The following is a 20,691-nucleotide window of genomic DNA, read 5'->3' on the forward strand; positions in this document are numbered from 1 at the left end:
CGTGCACGTGACCTCGCGCCAGACCCCCGGCCCAGGCAGTGAGCGGGGGTCCTGCTGCGCCTCACAGTGCCAGGCAGAGGCCTCTTCCCTCTCAAGTGTCGGACCCTCCTTGGGCTGAAGATGTGGCGGGGTTCTGGGCACGTGGTCGGGGACAGCTCGTGGACGGACTCCCTACGACCCAGCCTGGGTGTGGCTCTCGGTCTCCTGACGAGGGGACAGGCAGGAGGACCACTTGTCCTTGCCGGGTGTCTTCGGGGGCCTTCGAGGGCCATGCAGGGTGACGGTTTGGATGTCCTCACACCCAAGCTTGAACCCTGGCTTCAGGGCCTCCTGGTGGAGCCCACTCCATGCCCTGCAGGCGCCCGTGGTCGGCTGCTCCTGCCGCCCGGGGCGCCGGGCCCTAGAACCACCGGGGACCTCCCTGCCTCTCCAGCCCCAGTTCCCTTCCTTACCCGTGTGCGGGTTCACCCTCTATCTCCCCCGGCGGGCTCTCTGCTGTGTCCCCACATCTGGTGTGAGAAGGCGGGCCGGTTTGTGCCCGTGGCCCCCCCCCCCCCGCCCCCGTTGGCGCGGCCTGGCTGCACAGAGCCTCTTGGGCTCTCAGAGCTCCCGGTACAGGGTGACGGCCGAGTCATCTTTCTCCGTCACCCCGAGCTGTCCCCAGCAGTCAGCGGCTGGCTGTCATGCTGAACTCTGGGGTGGGGGCGGCTGGAGCGTGGCCCCCGGGGGTGGCCCCGGGGTGTGGGAGCGTCCCAGGTGAGGCTGCTGGGTGGCTGGGCCCTGGGGCCCTTGTGTGCAGCAGCAGAGCTCGGACCCCGGGGGGTGAGCCGGAGGGAGCCCTGCTGCCCCTAGGCCACACGTGCTGGGGAGGTGGCAGTCGGGTAGCTGGCCGAGGGGGTGCCGCGGTCGTGGATGGAGCCGTTGCTGGCGGTGTGTCCCGTCTGTTAGCTCATTTGGGAAGACGCCCAAGGGCCTGGGGTGAGGCTGTAGCAAGCAGACTGGGGGGTTGCCCGCGCAGGGAACCTTCGCCATAGGAGCTGGAGATAGCGCCGGGCGGGGGGGTCGGTTGGCTCTGGGGTTCCTGGCAGGTCCTGGGGTCGCCAGGTGGTAGGCCCCTGGGCGGATAGGCCGACAGTCCCTGTTCCCAGAGATCGGCTTCTGACGCTGACCTGCCACCCCCCGCAGACCCCCACCCCAGCGAGAACTCTTCCCCTGCTGGCCCTGTGGAGGGGCATGAGGTCGGAGTGGGGTCCCGGCTGCTCTGCTCCTTCAGTTGAGGCCTTGGCTGAGTCCCTTGTTCTCATGGGGCCACTGTGTCCCCTTCTGTGGGGGTGGGGCTGTCCTGAGAGCACAGCGGGACCATGTTCCTGGAGCATGGGGTCCCCCGGAGTGGCAGCTGCTGTCCTTGGCCCTGCTCTTGGTTTTGCTTTAGGTTGAGCACAGGCGCGTTGGCCGCAGGTTGGCCCCAGGCATGTGGGGCGGGTGTGTGTGGACGTGTGAACAGTGAGGCGAGCCCACGCGGCAGGGTGCCCCAGGGCGGAGGACTGTGGGCGAGTTCCACCGAGAACTCTTGTCCTGGTGTCCTGGCCGTGGCAGTGGCTGATTTTAGGCCTGGTACCCCCTGGCTCACTGGGCCTGTAGCCCGGCCCTGGGGTGTGGGAAACGGGCTTTGAAGGTGTGGCCTTTGTACCTTTGAAATGATCTGACTCTTGTCTCTGTGTGTCCCTGAGGGCAGGGGACATCACCAAATTGGACAGAAAGGGGAGCTGAGAGCCCTGTCCCCGAGGCCAGCTCCCCTGACCACCCCCCTGCGATGTGGCATGGCGCGGGGGTAGGCAGGCAGACCGGAGGGCTGGGGCCCTTTCCTGGGTGCCGCTGCGTGTCGAAACCAGTTGCTGACGCGGCCCGTGGTGTTGAAATCCAAGTGCTCTTGGGTTTCCCAACATCCTGCTGGCCCGTCATAGGACCCAGCGTTAGGAGCCGGGTGCCCGGACCAGCCTAGGGCCCCTGTCTGGGTGCCTGTCTCCATGCTCCCTCCCTGGGGAGATGGGGAGAGACCGCTATCCCCAGACCGCTGTCCAGGCTGATAGTGGCGTGTGTGGCATTAGGACGGGGTGACACAAGCCTGGGCCCTCACAGTCCTTGTGACCTGCGCATTTTAGGTACATCACTCGGCTTCGGAGCAGAGGGGAGTAGCACCGGAGCCCAGGGCCTGGAGTCAGTGCCGTTGCTGCCCGCGGGGCAGGAAGGAGCAGGGAGAGGAAAGGAGCCAGGTCAGGCCTGGGGACGCGGCACCGGGAGCGCACTCCGTCCGCGCCCTCGGACAGACTGTCCCGGTTCAGCGTGGGCCCCTCTCGGGGCTGACCCCCTTGTGAGGAGACCGTGGGAAGTGGGGAGCCTGAGGCAACCCTGGGGGTGGGGGCGTTCCTCGGGCTTCGCCTGGAGCAGGGCCTGGTGCCTGGACCGCCCTGCCTGAGGACAGACGGCCACCACAGCTGTAGTCTCCGCTCCCCCTCTGGGCTCCAGGCCTGTGGCCGTGGGGGAGCAAGCAGTCTCCCTGAAACCACCGGCGTGCGGGTTGACCTGCTGGCGTCACACAGTGGGCTGCTGGACGGTGGAGGCCACTGTCTCTGGGATTCTTCCGGGTCAGATGCGGCGGGGGGGATGCAGTCCGGCAGGAGACCGTGCTCCTGGGAGCACCACCGAGCTCTGCTGTTCTGGACAAGGCCACCTCGGGCAAGTGGCCCAGGAAGCCCGAGGGCGCTGTGCCAGCCCGGGCCTGGAGCTGGTTGAGAACACCTCTAGTGCCCGTTCTGTGGGTGAAGGGAGCAGAACGGTGCCCACGGGACAGCGAGCCCCCCCACTGTGGGGCGGGGGGTGCTGGGCTTCTAGGAACCTGTGGTCAGGCCTCGCCCTGGCTGTGGCGTCTGACTGTCGCTTGTCAGCAGGGGAGGAGCACTGGAGACTATCTCTTACTGAGGAGGAAGCAGGTGCCCAGAGAGGATGAGGGGCTGGGCCTGGGCCACACGGCGAGGCAACCGCCACGCCGGGGGCCTTGGAGAAGGGGGTGTCGGGAGAGGTGGAAGTCCCTGGTGAGGTGGGAGTCTCCGTGGTTGGGGTGGGGAGGGTGCTGTGGGTTCCACTTGGGCAGGAACCCGTGAGCCCCCACCGCCGTGTGCCGGGTTGGGTCGTGGTCGATGCCTTCCGTTCCCGCCGCCGCAGGCCCGCGGGGCGCCGGGCCTGTGCTCAGCTCACCCCACGCCCCAGGTACGTCCTCGTGCAACTGTGTCTGGAGGGTCAATCCGCCCATCTCCCTGGTGTTCTCACACTGTAGCCCAGAGAGGTGATGTCGTTTCCTGAGGTCTTGGGCCATGAGGGGGTGAGACTGGCCCTGGGCCCTGGTCTGGGTGCCTCCTGCTGCCAGGGGTCCCCTGCGTCCCTCTGCCGCGGCGGGCGTCTGTCCCGTGCTCACGGGGTGCAGGAGTTGTTCTGGGGGGGATGTAGGAAGCTACGGTGTTGCAGCCGCAGAAAGATGAGGGTGCCTGTTACGGGAAGCCCTGCCCGACGTCCGCTCGAGGGCAGCGTGCCTTTCCTCCTGCTGTGCGTCGGGGACTGACAGCTCGGGCTCCTGAAAGTCTCTCTGTCTGACCTCGGGCGGCGCGTCCCTGGGCAGGGCCCGGCTGGTTGGTCCTCCTGTTCCTGGCGTGGGGGCCGTGCCGAAGCAGGTGCGGCGCGCGGAGGGAGCCGGAGCCCTTCTGAGGACGGGGCTCTCAGACCCGGTGGGGCAGGCGCCTGCGGGCCTGCCGGGCCTGGAGTCGGAGTCGGCGCGGGAACGGAGCCGCCTGCTGGCCGAGGGCCACCGCCGCTCACACCTGGGGGACAGATGAGGAGAGGCCGGCTTCGCGGTGCCTCGCCCACTCCCCGCCTCCCCCTGGCCACCTTCATAGGCGACAGTTTCTGCTCAGAGCACTGGTTTACCTGCACTGGGGTCTCTGTAGAAGTGAGTGCTTGGTGGCCGGCTCTTAAGGACCATGGTGAGTCCTGCACCGGCCCATTCCCACCTTTCCTACCTGCCCCCCGCCCCCCCCCCGGGCTGGGCCCAAATTTAGTAAGTTTTTACGTGGGACCCCTGTATGCCAGGTGCTAGGCTAGGCTCCAGGCCAGGACCTAAGGGTGCCTGATGGACCACTGGGGGCTCCTACCCGCAGAAGCCCCCGGACTTTAGCAGCCTCAGACAGGCCAGCTTGGGGCCCTCTTGGGGGTATGTGGTGGAAGAGGCCTTCCTGTGGCTGGGAGGATCAGGAGGGCATCCTAGAGGAGGTGTTTAAGTTGGTTTGGAGTGAGCCAGAAGACACGCAGGGGAAGTTTCAGCCCAGGGAACAGCCTGTCCAAGCCTAGAGGCCCGAGAGCTGGCGTGTTCCTGGAAGTGACCTGGTTTCCAAGCTGGGGGTGGAGAGTGGGCCAGCCCGGCGAACACGGGCGAGAGGAGGGCGGGAGGTGGCCCCCGTGGCCGTGGTCGGCCCAGGCCCAGGAGGAAACCTTCCCACCCCCAGAGTCGCAGTGGCTTCTGGGTGCTCGCTTGGCTGGCACAGTCAGGGTCTGGGCAAGGGGGGCACTTCCTGGAGGGAGACTGGGGGGTCCCCTGGGGGGACCTTGGCCCTTTCTGGAGCTGTAGGGTGCTGGGGGCGTTGGTTCTGGGGCCCCAGTCCAGAGTAAACCCGGGTTCACGTCCAGGTCAGTCCAGGGACCGTTCAGATGGGCTGGCGTTCAAGTTCGCCAAGCAGCCTCTCGTCGAGGCCAGGCCCCTCCTCTTACAGCTGAGCGCACGGGCTGGGAGCAGAGGGGTGGGTAGGGGCGCTGGGCAGGGAGCTCCTGGTCCCCCAGGGCTCCTGCCGCCTCACTTGGGGGGAGGTTGGAGGGGCTCTGTGGGTGGGCAGAGTTTAGGAGAAAATCCCGTCTGCATTGGCGTGGAGGGGCCTTTTGGTGGGGTGGTTTGTTCACAGGGCTGACTGAGGTTCTGTGACGTGCCCCCCAAAACACCCCAACCGACCCCCTGGAGCTCTGTCATCAAAGCCAAAGAAAGTGAAAGCCGGCCGCCGCGTCAGAGCGCTGCCCTGCTCGAGATTTAGTTTCCGTCCGGGCTCTGCGTCCCCCGTCTCTCTGCTACCGCGTGTCTGTTGCGTTGGTCACAGCCTCCCGTCTGGGGGGGACGACTGGGCGCTGAGCACGGCCCCCCGGGCTGGTGAGTCGTGCAGACTGCCTCTGGGGACTAGGGGTGCGCTCAGCTGGAAGCGGGCAGCGGCCATGCGGCCAAAGCTGTGGCAGGGGCGGCAGGGGAGAGCGCGGGTGAGGGGGGCTGAGCTCCCGGGGGCGCCTGGCCACCACGGGTGTGGCCCTATGGTGGTGGTGCCCAGGGCCCCCCACCAGGACTCCGGCCCAGCCCCCAGCCCACCCCACGCCCTAGGCAGGCAGCACTGTCCTGTCTCCTCAGGTGGAGAAGGAAGAGGGAGCCTGCCCTGGGGGGTCCGTGGCCCCGAGGGCAGTGAGGGTCCTGGCCGGTTGGTTTGCTTGGAGCCAGGCCCTGGGGTGCGTTCCCTGTCCCGAAGGAGCCGTCTTCCGGGTGGGGGGGGGCACTGCGGGCCAGACCGTGGTGGCGCCCGTGGCTCCCTCCGCCGCCCCTTTCAGCTCTGGGCTGCGGTTCACCAAGTTTGGAGGACAGCGTGGTCACAGCCAGGGAGTGGGGGCTCTGACCGCCAGCTGCTCAGCCCGCCCAGCTGCTCGGCTCAGACTTGGGATTTGCCGAGGGAGGTCGGTCCTTTGTGCACTGAGGGTGCTGGACCCCAGAAGTGCCCCGGCCTGACTCTGTGTCAGCCTGGAGTCGCTGGAGGTGGCACACGCGGGGAGTCGGCCTGGCCCCTGGCCAGCGCAGTCTGTGCAAACCCCTCGAGCAGAGCGTAGGGTGACAGCCAGGTTGCCCTTGGCTGTGACTTCGTTTGGTTTCCTGGAGTCAGATCGTCCATCACACGCCCGAAGAGAGGCCTGCTCTGTCCTTGGGTGGGGCCGCGAGCCCTTCACCTTCCTGGGGTCGGGGTGGGGGGCTGTGCTGCCTTCTCTTACCACCCAGCTCTCTTGCTGCGGCGCCTTGGACCTGGGGCCAGACTTCCAGCCCCTCCTATGCCATTGGCCCTGCCTTGCACACCTCTGTGCAGCGGAACCAGACGTCATGCTGTTCCCTGTCCTGCCTGCTTGTCCTTGCTGTACTCTTTCCTGGACCTTCTCGTTGATTTCTCTTTCAGGCTCTGCCCCCGTTCACTTGCACTTAGGGAGGCCCCTTCCTCGAGCATCTCTGCCCACTTCCTGTGGGCTCCTGAGGGCAAAGCCGGGCCGTCTCAGGGTTCCCCTGTGACCCAAGCACAGGAGAGGCATGCCCAGCACTCTGTGCTCCCAGATGTGTCCTGGAACGGGGACTGCCTTGCTCTCTGGCCACCTGTGAGGATGGCCTCCAGGACCTGTGGTGAGGAGGGTCCCCCGTGGGGATGTCCGAGGAGACCCTTCCCTTGCAGTGGTGAGTTGGGCTAGTGGACGTCGCTGTTGGAAGCAGTTCTGTGTCCGAGGCCAGCTCTGGCCCTTTGAGCCAAGATGAGGCTGCCCCTTGGAGGCGCTTCTCATGCCCCCCCGACAGCCGGCAGGGCCTTACTGTCCTGTCTCTTGCCCCTTCTCAGCACCCCTTGTTCCCAGGGGGGTGACAGGATGGCTGAGACCTTGGCCTGGCCCTAGCAGAAGGCCCGTGCCGGGACTGGGGCCCGTTGACCTGCCTAGCCCCCGGGTGAAGCTCAGCCCCGTGGTGGGAGGCAGTGGCCCTGAACCTGGACGTGCAGGGTCCGGGGACTCCGTGGCGGTCAGCATGCTGGCCTCTGCGTCACGGGGGCCAGGGAAGCGGGTCTCCATCCGAGTCCAAGGCCCTTTCTCCAGGTGCTCTTCTGGCCCTTAGGGCCTTTGGGATCGGGGCTCTACCCCTATAGGGGTTCCATTTCCTGAGCCACCTGCTGGAGCGTGACCTTCCTGAGTCCCTCCTGGGAGTTCCTCCGTGGCACAGTGCCTGGCTGGCCCCACAGTCTTGGGGACGCCCAGTTCTCGGGCTCTCCTGACGTCCGCCAGCAGCAGGTCTGGACAGGTGTGTGGGGGCCAGGCGGCGTTCCGACCCTGTGAGTCACACCGAGCCTCGGAGCAGGGGTGGCAGGGGCCCGGCTGTGGGGTGGCGTGCCAAGACATGCCACTGGCCTGGCACTGGCAGGGAAGGGGTCAGGGTGGGCGGGGGCCCTACTTGTGGCCTCACGGGGAAGCTGGGCTGTGGACCAGATCTCAGAGACCCCGCCTCCCACCAGCCTGTCCTGTGGGGGGGGGGGCTCTCTTGTTGGGGCTGGGGAGACGGGGTGGCTGTGAGAAGCTGGTGCCTCCCCAGGTCGGTGCTCCGTGAGGGGCAGATGCTGCCTCTGTACCCACTTCACACGGGGACAGCAAACCCGTGGGGAGGGAGGAGGCAAGGCAGGAAGGCGGGGAGACCCCGGGTCCAGCCCCTGCATGGCCGGGGGCAGGTGTGGCAGTGTGGTGGGCCTGAAGGGGCAGCCCCCTATGCTCAGTGCCCCCCAGCTGCCAGCCTGGTGCTGGTCCACTCCTGTTCCTGTGCCTGGTGGGCGTAGAACTGGCCACCGAGCCTCACCCGGTCCTGGGGGGTCAGAGGCCCGAGGAAGGGCCCCTGTGGGGCTAGGGCCACCAGGCCCAGGATTAGGGACCTTAGAGCTGCAGGTGTCCCAAGGTAGACAGTAGTCAGACGTCCTCCTGAAGGCACACTTGGCTGCAGAGACAGCAGAGTCCCAGGGGAGGGGAGTCGGAGGGCTGGTGCTCCCCCTGTGGGGAGCGGGGCAGACCGTTGTGTGTAGAGTCAGAGCCCGGGTCTGAGCCCTGCACAGCCTCTTGCCAGCTGTGAGCTGGGCACAGCTTTCCAGGGCAAAGCCCCAGGCCCTCAGGGGCCATCTGGGTACCACCGTGAAGGACAGACGTGGGCTGGGCTGGTGGTGGGAGGTCTTGGGGGAGATGGGGGTGGCTGGAGGAGGTCTGAGGCTCAGGGGTTTTGAAGAGGTCATGTGGCTGGGAGCGGTGACCAGAGGGTCTAGTTTGGGCTGGGGGCTGGGGTCCAGGGATGACTGGACCATCATGGCCTGTAGTCTGGGCTGGTGGGCTCAGACTAGCCACTGCAGGGCTGAGGCTAAGGGCTCTGAGAGGGTCTTTCGGGGCTGGGGCTCGCTCTGGCAGGGGCAGAGGGCTTCTTGGAGGAGGTATTCCCGGCAGGAAGCTCCAGAGTGAACGATCGCGTCTGCTCGGAGAGCCAGGGCTGGGCGCGGAGGGGCAGATGGGCCTGACTGGAGGGGGCTGGGGTCTGGGCAGGGCTGGACGCTGAGGCTCGTGTGGGGGCAGGTGAGCCCTCTGTGGCCACAGGCCCCCCTGAGAGAGGGAGGTGGGCTAGCTTCGGTGGGAGTGGCGGACGCAACCCCTGGGTGAACTTGAGGTTCCCCGAGTTCATGGTTATTGGTCTTAAGCAGCCTCAGGGCTCGCAGGGCGGCTCCACCCCCATCACCCCCGGGCTCACGGGGGTCCCCGGTGGGGGCGCTGCTCGGGCGGAGCCGGTGGGGGGCCCGTGCCCGGACCCGGGAGGGTGGCAGAGGCCAGCTTGCCTCCACGCCGGCCCCCGCCCCTGCCAGTGCGGGCGCGAGCACCCCTGCCCGCCCCTCGGCCAGCTCGCCGCCCCCCTCGCTGCCGCGGCGAGGAAGGAAGCCGAGGTGGGGGCGGTGTGTGTGTTCACTCCTCGCGGGGCTCTGGGCGCGCTGGCCGGGGAGGGGCGGCCGGGGCGGCGGCAGGGGGCCGCAGGGGCCCCGGGCTGGGTGCCGGGGCGGGGCGGCCGCGGGCGGAGGGGACGGAAGGCCTCCCGCGCCCCCTGGGCCTCCGGGCCGCCATCTTGGACGTGGCCGGAGCGGCCGCGCGGGCCAGAGGCAGGGGACTGACTTGCAAGGGACAGTAGGTCTGTGGGACTGGGGGGGCGTGGGGGGAGGGGAGGGGCCTCTCCGGTCCACGGGGAAGCCGAGGCTGGGAGGGGGCATCCCTGCGGCTCGGGGCGGGGTGGGGGGGAGGCCCCGATGGGTGGGGGTTCCCGGTTTCCGGGCTGCGAACGCTCTGGCCACAGCCAACGTCCAGCTACTGATGATGTTGTTCAGGGCCGATCGCCAAGGGGTTGGTTCGTGTGAGCCAGCCCGCCGGCAGCTGCAGCAGCCCCTGGGTGGTACCTGCCCCGCGTCCCCCCCCACCCCGCGGGGCACGCCCTTCTGTTCCCCGTTCTGCTTCGCGCCTGCCGCCAGGTGCTTGAGCTTGTCTGGATGGGACTGTTGGCGAGACCCCCAGGGGCCCGGAGGCACCTGGCCATGCCCCGGGCCAGCCCCGTGCTGGTGAACTCTAGGAGCCTGTGGCCGACATGGAGGTGGCTGGTGGGCATATGTGCCAGGGCCGGGGGCGCTCTGGCTCCCCGGGCGTCAGCACACAGGTGGGCCGTGGTGGGGACCACTGTCCAGGCTGCCCTACCCGAGGCCACCTGTCTGCGGGGCTTGCTCCTTGTCCTACAGAGGCAGGCATAGATCTGTGTGGCCTCCGGGGGGTGGCTCTGCCGTCTAGACCCCTGTGGTGCAGAGGGCAAGCCCAGGGTGGCACTGGGCACCTTTTCCTCCCCGGCTGCCCCAAACGGCAAGAGTTAGCTTTCCGGGGAGAAGATGCTGTGGAAAAGTGAGCTGACCCTGTGGGATGGGGGCGTGGAGTCAGACAGGGGCCGTGCCTCCCTGTCCTGCCCGGTCCTGGGGGTGCAGGCCGGTGACCCGCCAGGCCACAGGCAGCTGAGGAGGAGCTGGGGGCCCCACTGGGCACAAGCCACGGCAGAGCTGGCGGAAAGCCTCGCATGGGCCAGGCTGCTGTGCCTGCTGCCGCCGGGACGTGCCCACCTGTCCATCGGGTGAGCTTACCCATGTGCGGCCCCGGCCCTGAGCCAGACGGGCAGGCGCTGGGAGGCTGGAGAGGAGTGAGTGAGGGATTGTGGCCAACACGGAGGAGGGCAGCGGCAGCCTGGCCCGTCTGGCCGGGGCCTTGCTGCAGTCAGGGTGCCGCAGAGGTGGTTCGTGTCACTACGAAGACAACCTGTGCGTAGAGCATAGAACCCAAACCAAACGAAAACATAGGCCGTGCCATCTCTCACCCTGGAGCTGGGAGTCCTGGGCCTCTCCACTCCGCACTGTGACTCCTGGGCCCTTGATTCCGGACCCCCAGATTGGGCAGCCATTCGTGGGGTGCAGAGGGGGCTGAGACGTGACATGGGTCCCTGGTGACAGGATGGAGGTGGGGGATGTGACCGGCCGTGGGGATGTGAGCACCAGGAGGGCCTGCCACCGAGGAGGGCAAGAATCAGGAACCCAGTGGCCCCCGGGAGCGTGGACCTGCGCGGGCAGAGGGCTGGGCTGCCAGTCCCACCGCGGGCTGGCTTTCAGGAGGAGGGCAGCGTGGGTGGATGAAGGGACAGGTGTGGGGTGCACTGGAGTGTCCTGGGGGCAGGGGCTGTCGGGCCTGTGCGCAAGGACGGTGGCCCATCTCTGAGAGTCCTGCGGAGGGCTTCTGGACGGCGTAGGCCTGTGTGGGCCTCCAGCCCTGGCCACATCTCCGTCTCGGTGGCCCGTCCCCAGTGCCAGTGCTGGGCCCGGGGGTGAGGGTGGGGGTGGGGGTGCGGGCAGGGCTGGGGGTACGTGCTGCTCAGAGTCTCCCGCATGATCTCGGCCCCGGCATTCTGGGCAGCGCAGCCCAGCGTGGGTAGACCCGGTCGGACCTCGGGCTCCTTGTCGGGCAGGGGCAGTGGGGTTGAAGGGTGCGTGCTGTGGCTCCCGTGCCCCCCCACTCCCACCGCCCGCCTGGGGCCATTGGCTGATGGGCCACAAAAGGCATTCTGTGCTGTAGAAGAATGACCCGTTGTGTGGCTGAAGAGAGGTTGGGGGCCTGTGAAAGCTTCCCTCCTGCTTCCCGAAGACCCTCTCCCCTCCGAGGCCGAGTCCCTGCGGGCTGCAGAGGGGGCCCGTCCTGGCCTGCACAGGCCCTGCTTCTCTGGCTGTGCAGCGCCTTGTGGTCCCTCCACCCCGGCCTCCCTCTGTCTGTCCTGTCCGGGACTCTTGGCCTCTGGGCCTGCACCTTTGCTGCGCCGTCCTCCTGCGGGACCCTTGCCTTCCAGGGCTCCATGCCGCGTCTGCTGCTGGGGACGAGGGAGGACACAGCATCACAGGCCAGGCTGGAACAACTACTGTGTGTCTGGATGCAGGACCCCTTGCTGGAGGCCGTGCTGGCTGGCAGCTTGGGGGGGCTGGCAGCATGGGGGTGCCCTGCCTGCTCTGTCTTCACAGCAGCGAGCACTGGGGCAGGGGACTGGCCGGTGGGGGCAGGTTGAACTCCGGTCTGCCGGTGCTGTTCCTCTGTCGCAGGCCCTGGCGGGCGGCGTGCCCATCTGCTGCACCAGCTGCGGCCTGGGCTGCTGCGTCTCCAATTGAGGAAACAAGGCTGGGGTCCCTGTCCTTTTCCCAGAAGTGCTGGTTTCAGCCAGTGGGAGCTGCCTGTGGTCACAGGTGTCTGGGTGAGGGCGGTGGGCTGGGCAGGCCCTGGGAAAGGGGAACTCGCCCGCCGGGCTGATGCGAGCGTCACTTGTTCCGGACGCCGGCAGCTGCCTCGTGGCGACGCTGGTCCTCCCGTGCCTCCTCTCCCTCCCGGCCCCTGCCGCCCCTGTACCGCCGCCCTGCACCGTCGGAGGCCGTGGGACCCCGAGCCAGAGGGCCGGGGACTGATGGGGCCTCCCCCATGGTGGGACCTGTCACCCACACTCACCATGAGGCTGCACCTCCTGGCCTCTCTCTCGGGAGGGGGCCTGGCCTGGCGGCCTGGGGACCACCGGTGGCTGGCAGGTGAGGCCGGGACTCGCAGGCCTGGGGGCAGCCTGGCCTGTGTGCGTGGGCGCTGGATTCTGGGGCGCGGTGGGAAGGGCGGCCAGCTCTGGGGAGGGCTTCTCGGGGTCTGGCTCACTCCCCGTTCTCACTGGGAGACTAGAGGTGGGGACCCGTGGAACAAGTCTGACTGGAGAGGGCCGTGGACAGGGAGGAGGCCGGCACGGGGTGGGGGTGCCGGCTCTGGCGAGAGGCGAAAGGCGACAGTAACCCCTCGTGCTAATGGGGGGCGTGCCCCTGCCTGTCCCGGCTCTTGGCCCTAGAACAGGAGCAGGGGTGCCTGTGTGCTCTGCTCTTGCCTGCGCTGGGGCCGGTGCAGGTGGTTGACTTGCCTTCGTAAATGTCCCTGGTGGGAAACGGTCTTCTGTGCCTGGGTTCAGGGGAAACCGAGGCCCAGGTGCGCAGCAGGGAAGGGGCTCAAACAGACCTGGCTGGCTGGGGGCCACGCGCTCGGACCACCAGGCCCTTGAAAGTTGTCTGGCAGTTGCTGGACATTGAACTCTTACTGTCTCAGGTTCCTGCATGCGTCTTCTGTGTCAGGAGACGTGGCTTGGCCTGGCCTGTGCCGTGTGGATGTGCAGGGAACTGCGGGGTCTTGGCCCTGGAACGTGCAGCTGGGTGCCGCAGTGTCCTGACTGGTGGCCGCCTGCCCCCGACGTGCCCTTCGCAAGGCTTTCCCACACTCTGTGGTGTCTGGAACCGAGGGACGGGCCCGGGGCGCGCCCGTCGTGCACCCTCATCCTGGGGCCGGCTCCGGCCGGTGACCCAGAGCTGCACCTGCCTCTGCCCTCTGAGCCGGGCCGTCCTAGCCAAGTGACTGTGAAGGGCCGCTCGGGGTTGCCCTGTCCTCCTACAGCAAAGAACCTTCTGGCATGTGTCTTGGAATGAGGGGCTCGGTCTTTCCGGCTTTGGAGGTGTTGGCGGGGTTTGGGACTCCCGTCCCTCGGACAGCTCTTCCTTGGGGGTGAGAATGGTGTGGGTGTCTCTTGTCTGCCTCCAGGCTTGACCCCGAACGGACCCCTTCATTTCTTGGCTCTGGCTTCCATATCTGTAAAACGGACCCAGGTAGAGAATTTTCTAGGGCTGTTTACCTTTTGTCGCGACGGGCGTTTAAAATCATATAGTGACCTACACAGAACCTGTCCCGAGCCGTGGGGCCCTGCCTGGGCTCCTGAACAGAGGCTGGGACACCGGTTCCTGCAGCTGGGCGGCCCGCGGTGCGTGTGTGTGCGGGGTGTGAGGGGGGTCATCGTGGGCACTGGGGCGGGGCCAGGCTCTCTGAGCGTCCTGCAGGCCACGCTTCCCTATGGATGGCGTGGGCCTGTGGCTCTGGCCACCTGCCTAGAGCGTGGACCCGGCTGCTGGGCGTTGGTCTCATGTTTCGGCTTCTCCCACGGTCCCCTGCTTGTCACCACTTGGTCCCACGTCTCGCTTGTTCCGATTCTTCGTTCCTGGGAAGCCTCCCCCCGCCCCCCGAGTGGTGTGTCAGCCCCGCGCGCCGTGTTGGCCCAGTGGGCTCTGAGCAGGGACGGCTTCTGGGAGTCAAACACACGAAGCTTGTAGCCTCTGGCGTCTGTGGCCGCTGTTTGAGCACATCAGGGTTTTCTCCATGTTTCTGGGGTCTTTCTGCACCTGGACCTGTGGTCTTCTGGCATCTGAGTAGAAGGGGTTGTGTCAGGGGCCTCTGGTAGAGGAAGGTCGCTCCAGGTGACACAACTGGGTGCTCTTGGGGCCAGGTGCTGAGGGGTCCCCAGGCAGCTGGCAAGCTATGTGTTCGTTGGGCGGGGGGTGGGGGGGCTCCAGGCCCTTTGCCCACTTGGCCGGGGCCGCTGCTCCGTGGACTGTTGGGTTTTGGGAACTGGGGTGGGTGTGAAGTCTCAGAGGCATGTTTCTGGGCCCTGCTTCTCTCTCTGATGCCGAGAGGGTGTCCCGACTCTCTCTAGGTGGAGTGAGAGATGGACACTGCGCTGTGCCGGGCTGGCCTCCTCCCGGGCTGGCCTCCTCCCGGGCTGGCCTCCTCCCGGGCTGGCCTCCTCCCGGCCTCTGCACTCGGCCTTGCCTGCTGGCTGCCCCCACCCCTGAGGCTGGACCACACCGAGCTCCAGCTCCCCAGGGCAGGGGGCCGGTCCCCTGGGCTTCTCAGCATGGCCCTGCCACTGGGCACGCACGTTGGTCCCGACGGGTCCTGGGGTGGCTGGTCCCCAGCCCTGTTGCCCTCCGCACCCCTCCCCCCACTCCGGGCGTTGAGGACTGCCCATTGTTTGTAGTTCACTGAGCTGTTTGCAGATAGTCCCAAGGACAGTAGCAGACAGTGGAAGCGAACTTTCCCCAGGTCCCCTCCCCGACGTTGACTCTGCGGCTTGTTTGTGAGCCTCGAGACAGGTGGACGCTGGTGAGCTAGAGGGCCCGGGAGGGGGCTTGGGGGCAGGAGGTGCAAGGGTAGAGGCCCTGGCCTCACTCAGCCAGTGTGGCAGAGGCAGGAGTACTGGGGCCCCAGAGGGCCTCAGGCCTCCACGATGGGCCAGGGGCTTTGGAGTTTGGGGGTGTTTAACGGGGAACCATGGCCGGTGCTGGCAGTGACCGTGGGCTGTGGCCAGTCCTGCTGAGGGGTCAGCAGGAGGGGTGGCTGCAGACTGGGTGTGCGGAGGCGGTGGTTGCCAGTCTGGAGCAGACCTGAGCTTGGCTGCTTGCCTCTGTCCTCTGTACCGGGGGGCTGCTGAGCACTTGTGGGGGGCACTGTGGGGCAGACGGAGGTCGTGATCACCCAGAGCCCAGGGAGAGGCTCTCCTGAGCCTTCTGTCCCTCCGTCCATCTGCCCCCTGTTCTGCTGGAGACGCGGTGGGCTGGGTGCAAGCGTGGGTGCTCGCTGGGGCCTATTCTGGGCTCCTGGGGCAGGGGCCGCCTGGAGTCGGATGCTGCCTGTCTCCCTCCGTGGCCACACCCAACCCCCAGGGACGTTAGCGGTCGGCATCCTGGTGACATGGTTTGATGTTTGTGAGGACAGAGCCGAACGAAGTTCTAGGCTCCGCCAGGCCTGGCCCCATGCTTGCACGGCTCCCTGGGCTCTGTCTCCCCTCTCCCTGCCCAGGCTGGCAGCCCAGGGGAGGAAGTTGAGGGCGGACGCTGGCACACGGCAGGGGCCCAGTGGGCGGCTGGGTGAGCAGTTGGCTCTGCGCTGGGGATCCAGCCCAGCCCGTGGGCATCACAGCCAGGGACGCGGCAGTGAGGGGTTCACCCGTCAGGCCCCCCAGAGGGGGCCCCGCGAGGCGGTTTCTCGCCTCGAGAGGGAAGGAGCTGGCAGGGCTTTCAGGCAGGGCAGGGCAGGGGTGTGCCCAGGCAGCTCTGGGTGGGGGGGCCCGGTGGGTAGGGATGGGGGCTGGGTGGCTGCGCCATGCAGGGGAGCACCCACAGAGGCCCCCGCCCCGTGGAGGGGAGGCGGCCCTGCAGCCGCTGACCCGGGGAAGCCCCGCTCTGGCAGGCAGACGTCCTGTTCTCGGTCTGTCTCACGGGTGAGGCCCTGTCTCCTGGCTGCACCATTCTGCCTGCTGCCCCATGCACAGCTGGGCCCAGCCTAGGGCTCCCAGCTGAGTCAGTACAGCGTGGGTGAGCCTCTGCCCAGGGAACGATGCTGTGTGGCCAGGGTTCACGGTCCGTGGTGATGGGGGGCCTGGGAAGCCCTCCGGGAAGCCCTTTGGAACGGAGCAGACTGTTCTCCAGGGACTCCTGGGTTGGCCTGGTCCTGCCCGCTGCGTGGCCCCAGGCAGCCACGTCCTGGGGGCTTCAAGCATTCGTGCCACGTCCGGGAAAGGGGGGTACTCTGTGGGCAGAGGGGGCTTGGGGTTGCCCCTGGGTGAGACCCATGCACGCTGCGCCCAGAGTTTTACCCGGAGCATCCCCTTTGCTTAACCATCCCAGAAGTCCCGGACTTGGCACCCACCTGCCCAGAGGCCCCGCCCCCCACCGGGGCTGGGTGTCGTGTGGCAGGCTAGGCCCTGGGCGTTGGGGCGAGCGTGTCTCAGAAGCCAGCGGGGATGCAAATGAAAAGTAGAAAACCAGCTGGAGTGGGCAGAGAGCACAGGCGTCCGCGACAGAGCAGGGCCCCCGGGCCAGCCGCCTTGGAGCCAGCCGCGGAGCACAGCTCAGACTGAACCCATACGGTCTCTTCTCCTGTCGAAGAGAAGGGCTCAAGCAGCCCCGGGCTCGGGGCCCCTCCCGCCTCAAGGTGCCGGGCGCAGGCGGGCTCTCACCAGGAATTCCCCCTTCCCACGCACCTTCCTCCGCGGCTGCCGTCTGGGCCGCTCCCCGCCAGGCCTGGGGCCAGCGGAGGGGAGGCCGCGGCACGCAGGAGCCCCTGCCTGGCCCCGGAGAGGTGAGCACGCTTCCCGCTCCCGCCACTCCGTCCCCACGGTGAGCCTGGCTGCCGGCCCCCGGGTTCTGTGGCACCTGCAGCTGGGTGTCTGGCCACGCCCTGGCCACGGGGCGTCTGTGTGGGGGTGGGGGGCCCCGTCTGGCTCTCGCTCAGGCTTGGGAGGAGCCTCAGCCCCCCGAGCCCTCTTCTGCCCGTGGAGGAGTCCCCAGAGCTCCTGGGACGGCGCCGGCTGGCTGTGCTCTGGAGGCCCCGCCTCTGCTCCGCGAGAGCCAGTGGGGCGTCTCTCCAGGGAGCCTCGGAGCCCCCGTGGTGCCGGGGGCAGGCTCGTGGGTATGGGGAGCTCCGTCTGACCGTGGCCGGTGTGGTGGCCTCACTGCAGGTTGGTCGTGGCTGCCGGCTCCTCTGTGCACTATTTGTCACCGCCTTTCTGCCCCAATGCCTCCTCCCGCACCCCCGGCTCCTGCAGGCCCAGGGACATCCGGCTGCTGCTTGGCCTCTCTGGCAGGTGGCCCGTGGTAGGCCACCGAGTGCGAGGTGTGGCCCAGCTGTCGGACAGTTGCGTGGGGCAGTCTGCCTGTGGTGCCCAGAGACACGGGTGACCCGGCCAGCCTGCCGAGGGCTCTCTGGCCACAGGCCTGGGAACTAGCATCTCTCTGGGCAGGGGACGCAGCGTTGTTTGGGGCCTGAGCCAGGTCCTGGCAATCACTGCACTCTCCTGACGCCCTCCTCGGTGTGGGCTGGGCCGTCCTCACCTCGGGGTTCCTGGGACGGGTGCGTAGCCCCATCAGTGAGGCCACCTGAAGCCTTGTTGCCCCCACACCGTCATCTCTGGGGTAGAAGGATGTGCCCGTCTTTTGTAAAATCAGATGCCTTGGAGCTCTCCTAAAAGGACTGGTGTCAGGATGGGGCGGGGGCCCTAGTGGGTGACTGTGTGGCTGGAACTCTGGGGCCAGCATCCTTTGAGGTTTCTGCCTGCGGGATGGATGGAGAAATAGTGCCCCCAAAACAGGAACCCAGCTCAGCGCTCGGGATAGGACTCGCCTATCCCAGCCGCTGACCCGACACCGCCAGTCCTGACCACTGCCTGTCCACAGTCCTAGGCCTCTGGGGCCAGGTCTGCCTGCTGGTGCCCACCTTGCTTGTGGTCACGTAACTTCTCCTGGAAAAGCCGGCCCTGCCGGGAGCTCTGGAAGGCCCTGTTGTTACAGGGGAGAGGGAGAGGTGGGGAGTTGGCACTTCCTGAGCCTGTGTTTGGGGGCGTCTGTGTGCTGTGCAGGTCGGAACCAGGAGGGAGGTGTCCGTACTCTAGGCCATGTCCCCCGTTCCCCTGAAGCCGTGAGCAGCCTCTGGGATCTTCTCTCTGCAGCACCCAGAGGCCCAGGGTGGCGTGGTGAGGATGGGGTGGGCCAAGGCAGGGCTCGGGGGGGAGTCCGCCCCACCCCCCAGGTGCCGGGCCGAGGTGTGCCGCGCGCCCCCACTCTGCTCCTGTCCTTGTGTGGGTCTGAGCTGCGAAGACTTAGGGGCCACATGCCGCTCTGAGACTCCCATTCGTTCTCCTGCCGTGATGGTCCGAGCAGGGCTCCCCCAGGCTGGGCGCACAGCTCAGCCCCCAGGGTACCCCAGAGAGTGCCCGCCGCAGGCCTCGCTGAGTGCTGCCAGCCCAGCAGGCGCCGGCTGCAGGAGTCAGGGGAAAGGGTGCAGATGCCTTTGGTTGACTCTGGCTGCGCCTGCGGTAGGGCCGTGGCCACGAGGACCAGGGGCGCAAAGTGCGGCCTCCAGCAGCGACGCCAGCCCTCGTGCCCCTGGGCTTCAGTGCTGGTGCTCCTCAGCTCTTTCTGGAGCACCTTCCAGGCCCAGGGGCTGGCTGGCTGGCTGTTCCAAGGGGACCCTCTCCTGGGCACCCACTTCTCCTGTGCTCCCTGCTCCCCACCCCCCCAGTGGCTGCACCTGCACCTGCTGCCGCTGGGCCTGACTGCAGGGCCTCCCCGGACAGTCGGCCGCGTCACCCCTCTTCTTCCACTGCCCCACCAGCCCTGGCCTGCGGGGGACGGCCAGCCCGACCCCGAGATGCCGTCCCTTTCACTACTTGTGGCAAGTCCCGTTTAGCATCAGGCACTCTGAGCGTGCGACTGTCGTGTGTGTGGTGTGGCAGGGCGGGGGTTTGCCCAGGGAATGGGTGATGGTGATGGTGCTGGTGGTGATGGTGATGGTGATGATTGTGACGGCGACTGTGATGGCAACTGTGACGGTGATTGTGACGGTGATTGATGGTGATTGTGACGGTGCTGCTGGTGATGACGGTGACAATGGTGACAACTGGGGGTGACGCGGGGGTGACGGCAGGGGTGGTGATGGTGGTCACGGCGATGGTGACGGTGACAGTGGTGGTACTGGTGACAGGACAGATGTATTTGTCGTTGAGTGCTCGCCAGATATCAGCACCGATGTCCTGCCGTGAGCTTTATTACAGAGAGTGGTTTCCCCATTGGGTCCTTTGGGCCTCGACGGGGCCCGTGCCCGTGAGGGGCATGGCAGGGGCTGTTTCCTCGGGCCGGGGGGTTTGAAGGCGGTCAGCACTGAGAGCTCTAGGTTGCTGTCTCCTGGCTCCAGATCTTGTGTTACCAGTCCTGCGCTCACACCCTGGGGGGCCGTGGGGGGCCGTGGGGAAGGGGCCTGATGGGGCCCCGTAGATTTGGGCTACCAGTGCCATCCCTCCCCCCGTCTCTTCCCCCTGGGGGGACGGCAGGTGTCTGACCAGCCGTGCTTGGGGCTGGGTACCTTCCTGTGTCGGGGCCCAGGCCCCTTGGCCTTCACCTTGTAACTCCTCCCTCCGTCCTGTTTCCTGTTTCCTGTGCTCCCGCTCTGAGCCAGGCCCTGACCCCATCATCGGGGGCCAGGGTGGCTCCAGGGGCAGTGGGACAAGGGCGGGCAGAGGGCTGAGCTGTGAGTTCCACGGGGGAGAGCCCAGCTGCGTGGCTGCTTCTGGGGTGTGGGACTGGAGCCGAGCCCCTGCTGTCCCCGATATGGGTGGGGATCAGTGACCACATGAGTGGGTCTGGCATTTCCAAGTCCTTGAGGTCTCCTGCGCAGCTGGTTCCCAGGGGCCCTGAGCTCCCAGAGGCGGTGCGCAGATCAGAGTCCAGGGGCCTGAGCTGGCCCAGCGCACCTGGGTCCCTGAGACATGAACGCTTGGGGTCCCCAGGAAGCCTCAGACCCTTCCTGAGTTTTGGGTGGAGCCTCTGCCTGCTAGGTCCACCGTCTCTGGTCACTTGGGCTCCCCACAAGGCCTTGGGGCTGGGGGTGTCATGGTGTCTGTCCTTTATCTAGCAGAATGTCCTGTCTTTCCCCGGGTCTTTAGTGTCCCCCTGCCTGACCGCCCTTTGCTCCCGGGGCCCTGGCCGCCCTGTGCGTCGCAGAGGGCTGGGTGGGGCGGCGCCATGAAGCCGTATTTCAGAGAAGCCAGCTGGTGGTCTCCAGGGGACCTGTGGGGGGTGGAGTCCCTGTCGGGCGCCCAGGAACCAAAAACCCTTGGAGCCGCTCGCGGTGCGCAGGTGGGGGCAGGGGAGGAGCGCGTGTCTTGGCTCGCCGTGCCCCTCCTCGCCCTCTCGGGTCCACGATCTGGGTGGATCTGGTCCACCGTGGGCTCCGTGTAGAGCTGGGCAGGTCCCGAGGCCTGGCCGCCGTGGGCCCGTGGGCTTGCTGAGCCTGCCAGAGGGTGGGCCTCCGAGGCTGCCTCGTGCGCTCCCCCTACACACACCCTGCTCTGAGGCTTCTGGTGCTTGGGGCAGGGCAGCGGTAGCCCTGGGCTTCTCTCGACCCCTTGGGAAGGCCCAGCTGACCTGTGTCCTCCTCAGCAGGGGCTGGGGTTTGGGGCTGGCACCACTGGTTTGGGACAGGGCAGGGGGACCCCAGAGGAGCTGAAATCTCAGCCCCAGCCCCCTGAGCCATCAGCTGACACTGCGCGGGGCGGCCATCGGGGTGCCGTGCTCTGTGGGCTGGGTGGTGGCGGGGCCCCTGCGTCTCAGCCCACCGTTTGCAGGCTGGAGAGTGGCCACCACGCTAGCCTCTTGCCATGGGTAGGTTCAGTGTGCAGGAGGGGAGACAGGCTACGCCGTGCTGGGTCCATGCGTCCTGGGGACAGGCAGGAGTCTGCGCCTACAGGGCCGGCCCAGCCCCAGCTCCCGAAGCCGGTCGAAGCTTCCTTCCACCCCCTCCGTCTGTTCCAGCCACCCTCAGCTTCCCCCAAACCCAGAC

General features: G+C 67.4%; 1 protein-coding gene across 4 annotated transcripts in view; it reads left to right on the plus strand.

Annotated features, from left to right (window-relative positions):
* The window catches only part of RXRA (retinoid X receptor alpha), a 114,606-nt gene that overhangs the window by 40,525 nt on the left and 53,390 nt on the right, over window positions 1–20,691 (plus strand). The window contains exon 1 of one of the 4 annotated variants that reach the window (XM_032308991.1): window positions 2,978–3,092. The exons of 1 other annotated variant lie outside the window; for it this stretch is intronic. Coding sequence is in view for 1 of the 3 variants with exons in the window: in XM_032308990.1 (XP_032164881.1) it covers window positions 3,198–3,267 (70 nt within the window). In the remaining 2 variants the exon portion in view is untranslated. Of the gene's footprint in view, window positions 1–2,977; window positions 3,093–3,144; window positions 3,268–8,995; window positions 9,077–20,691 lie in introns of those variants that run through there. 2 more of the 4 variants (XM_032308990.1, XM_032308992.1) reach the window with 2 other exon arrangements.

The sequence above is a fragment of the Mustela erminea genome, chromosome 12 (genome assembly GCF_009829155.1).
Source record: "Mustela erminea isolate mMusErm1 chromosome 12, mMusErm1.Pri, whole genome shotgun sequence".
In the NCBI taxonomy this organism is placed as follows: domain Eukaryota; kingdom Metazoa; phylum Chordata; class Mammalia; order Carnivora; family Mustelidae; genus Mustela; species Mustela erminea.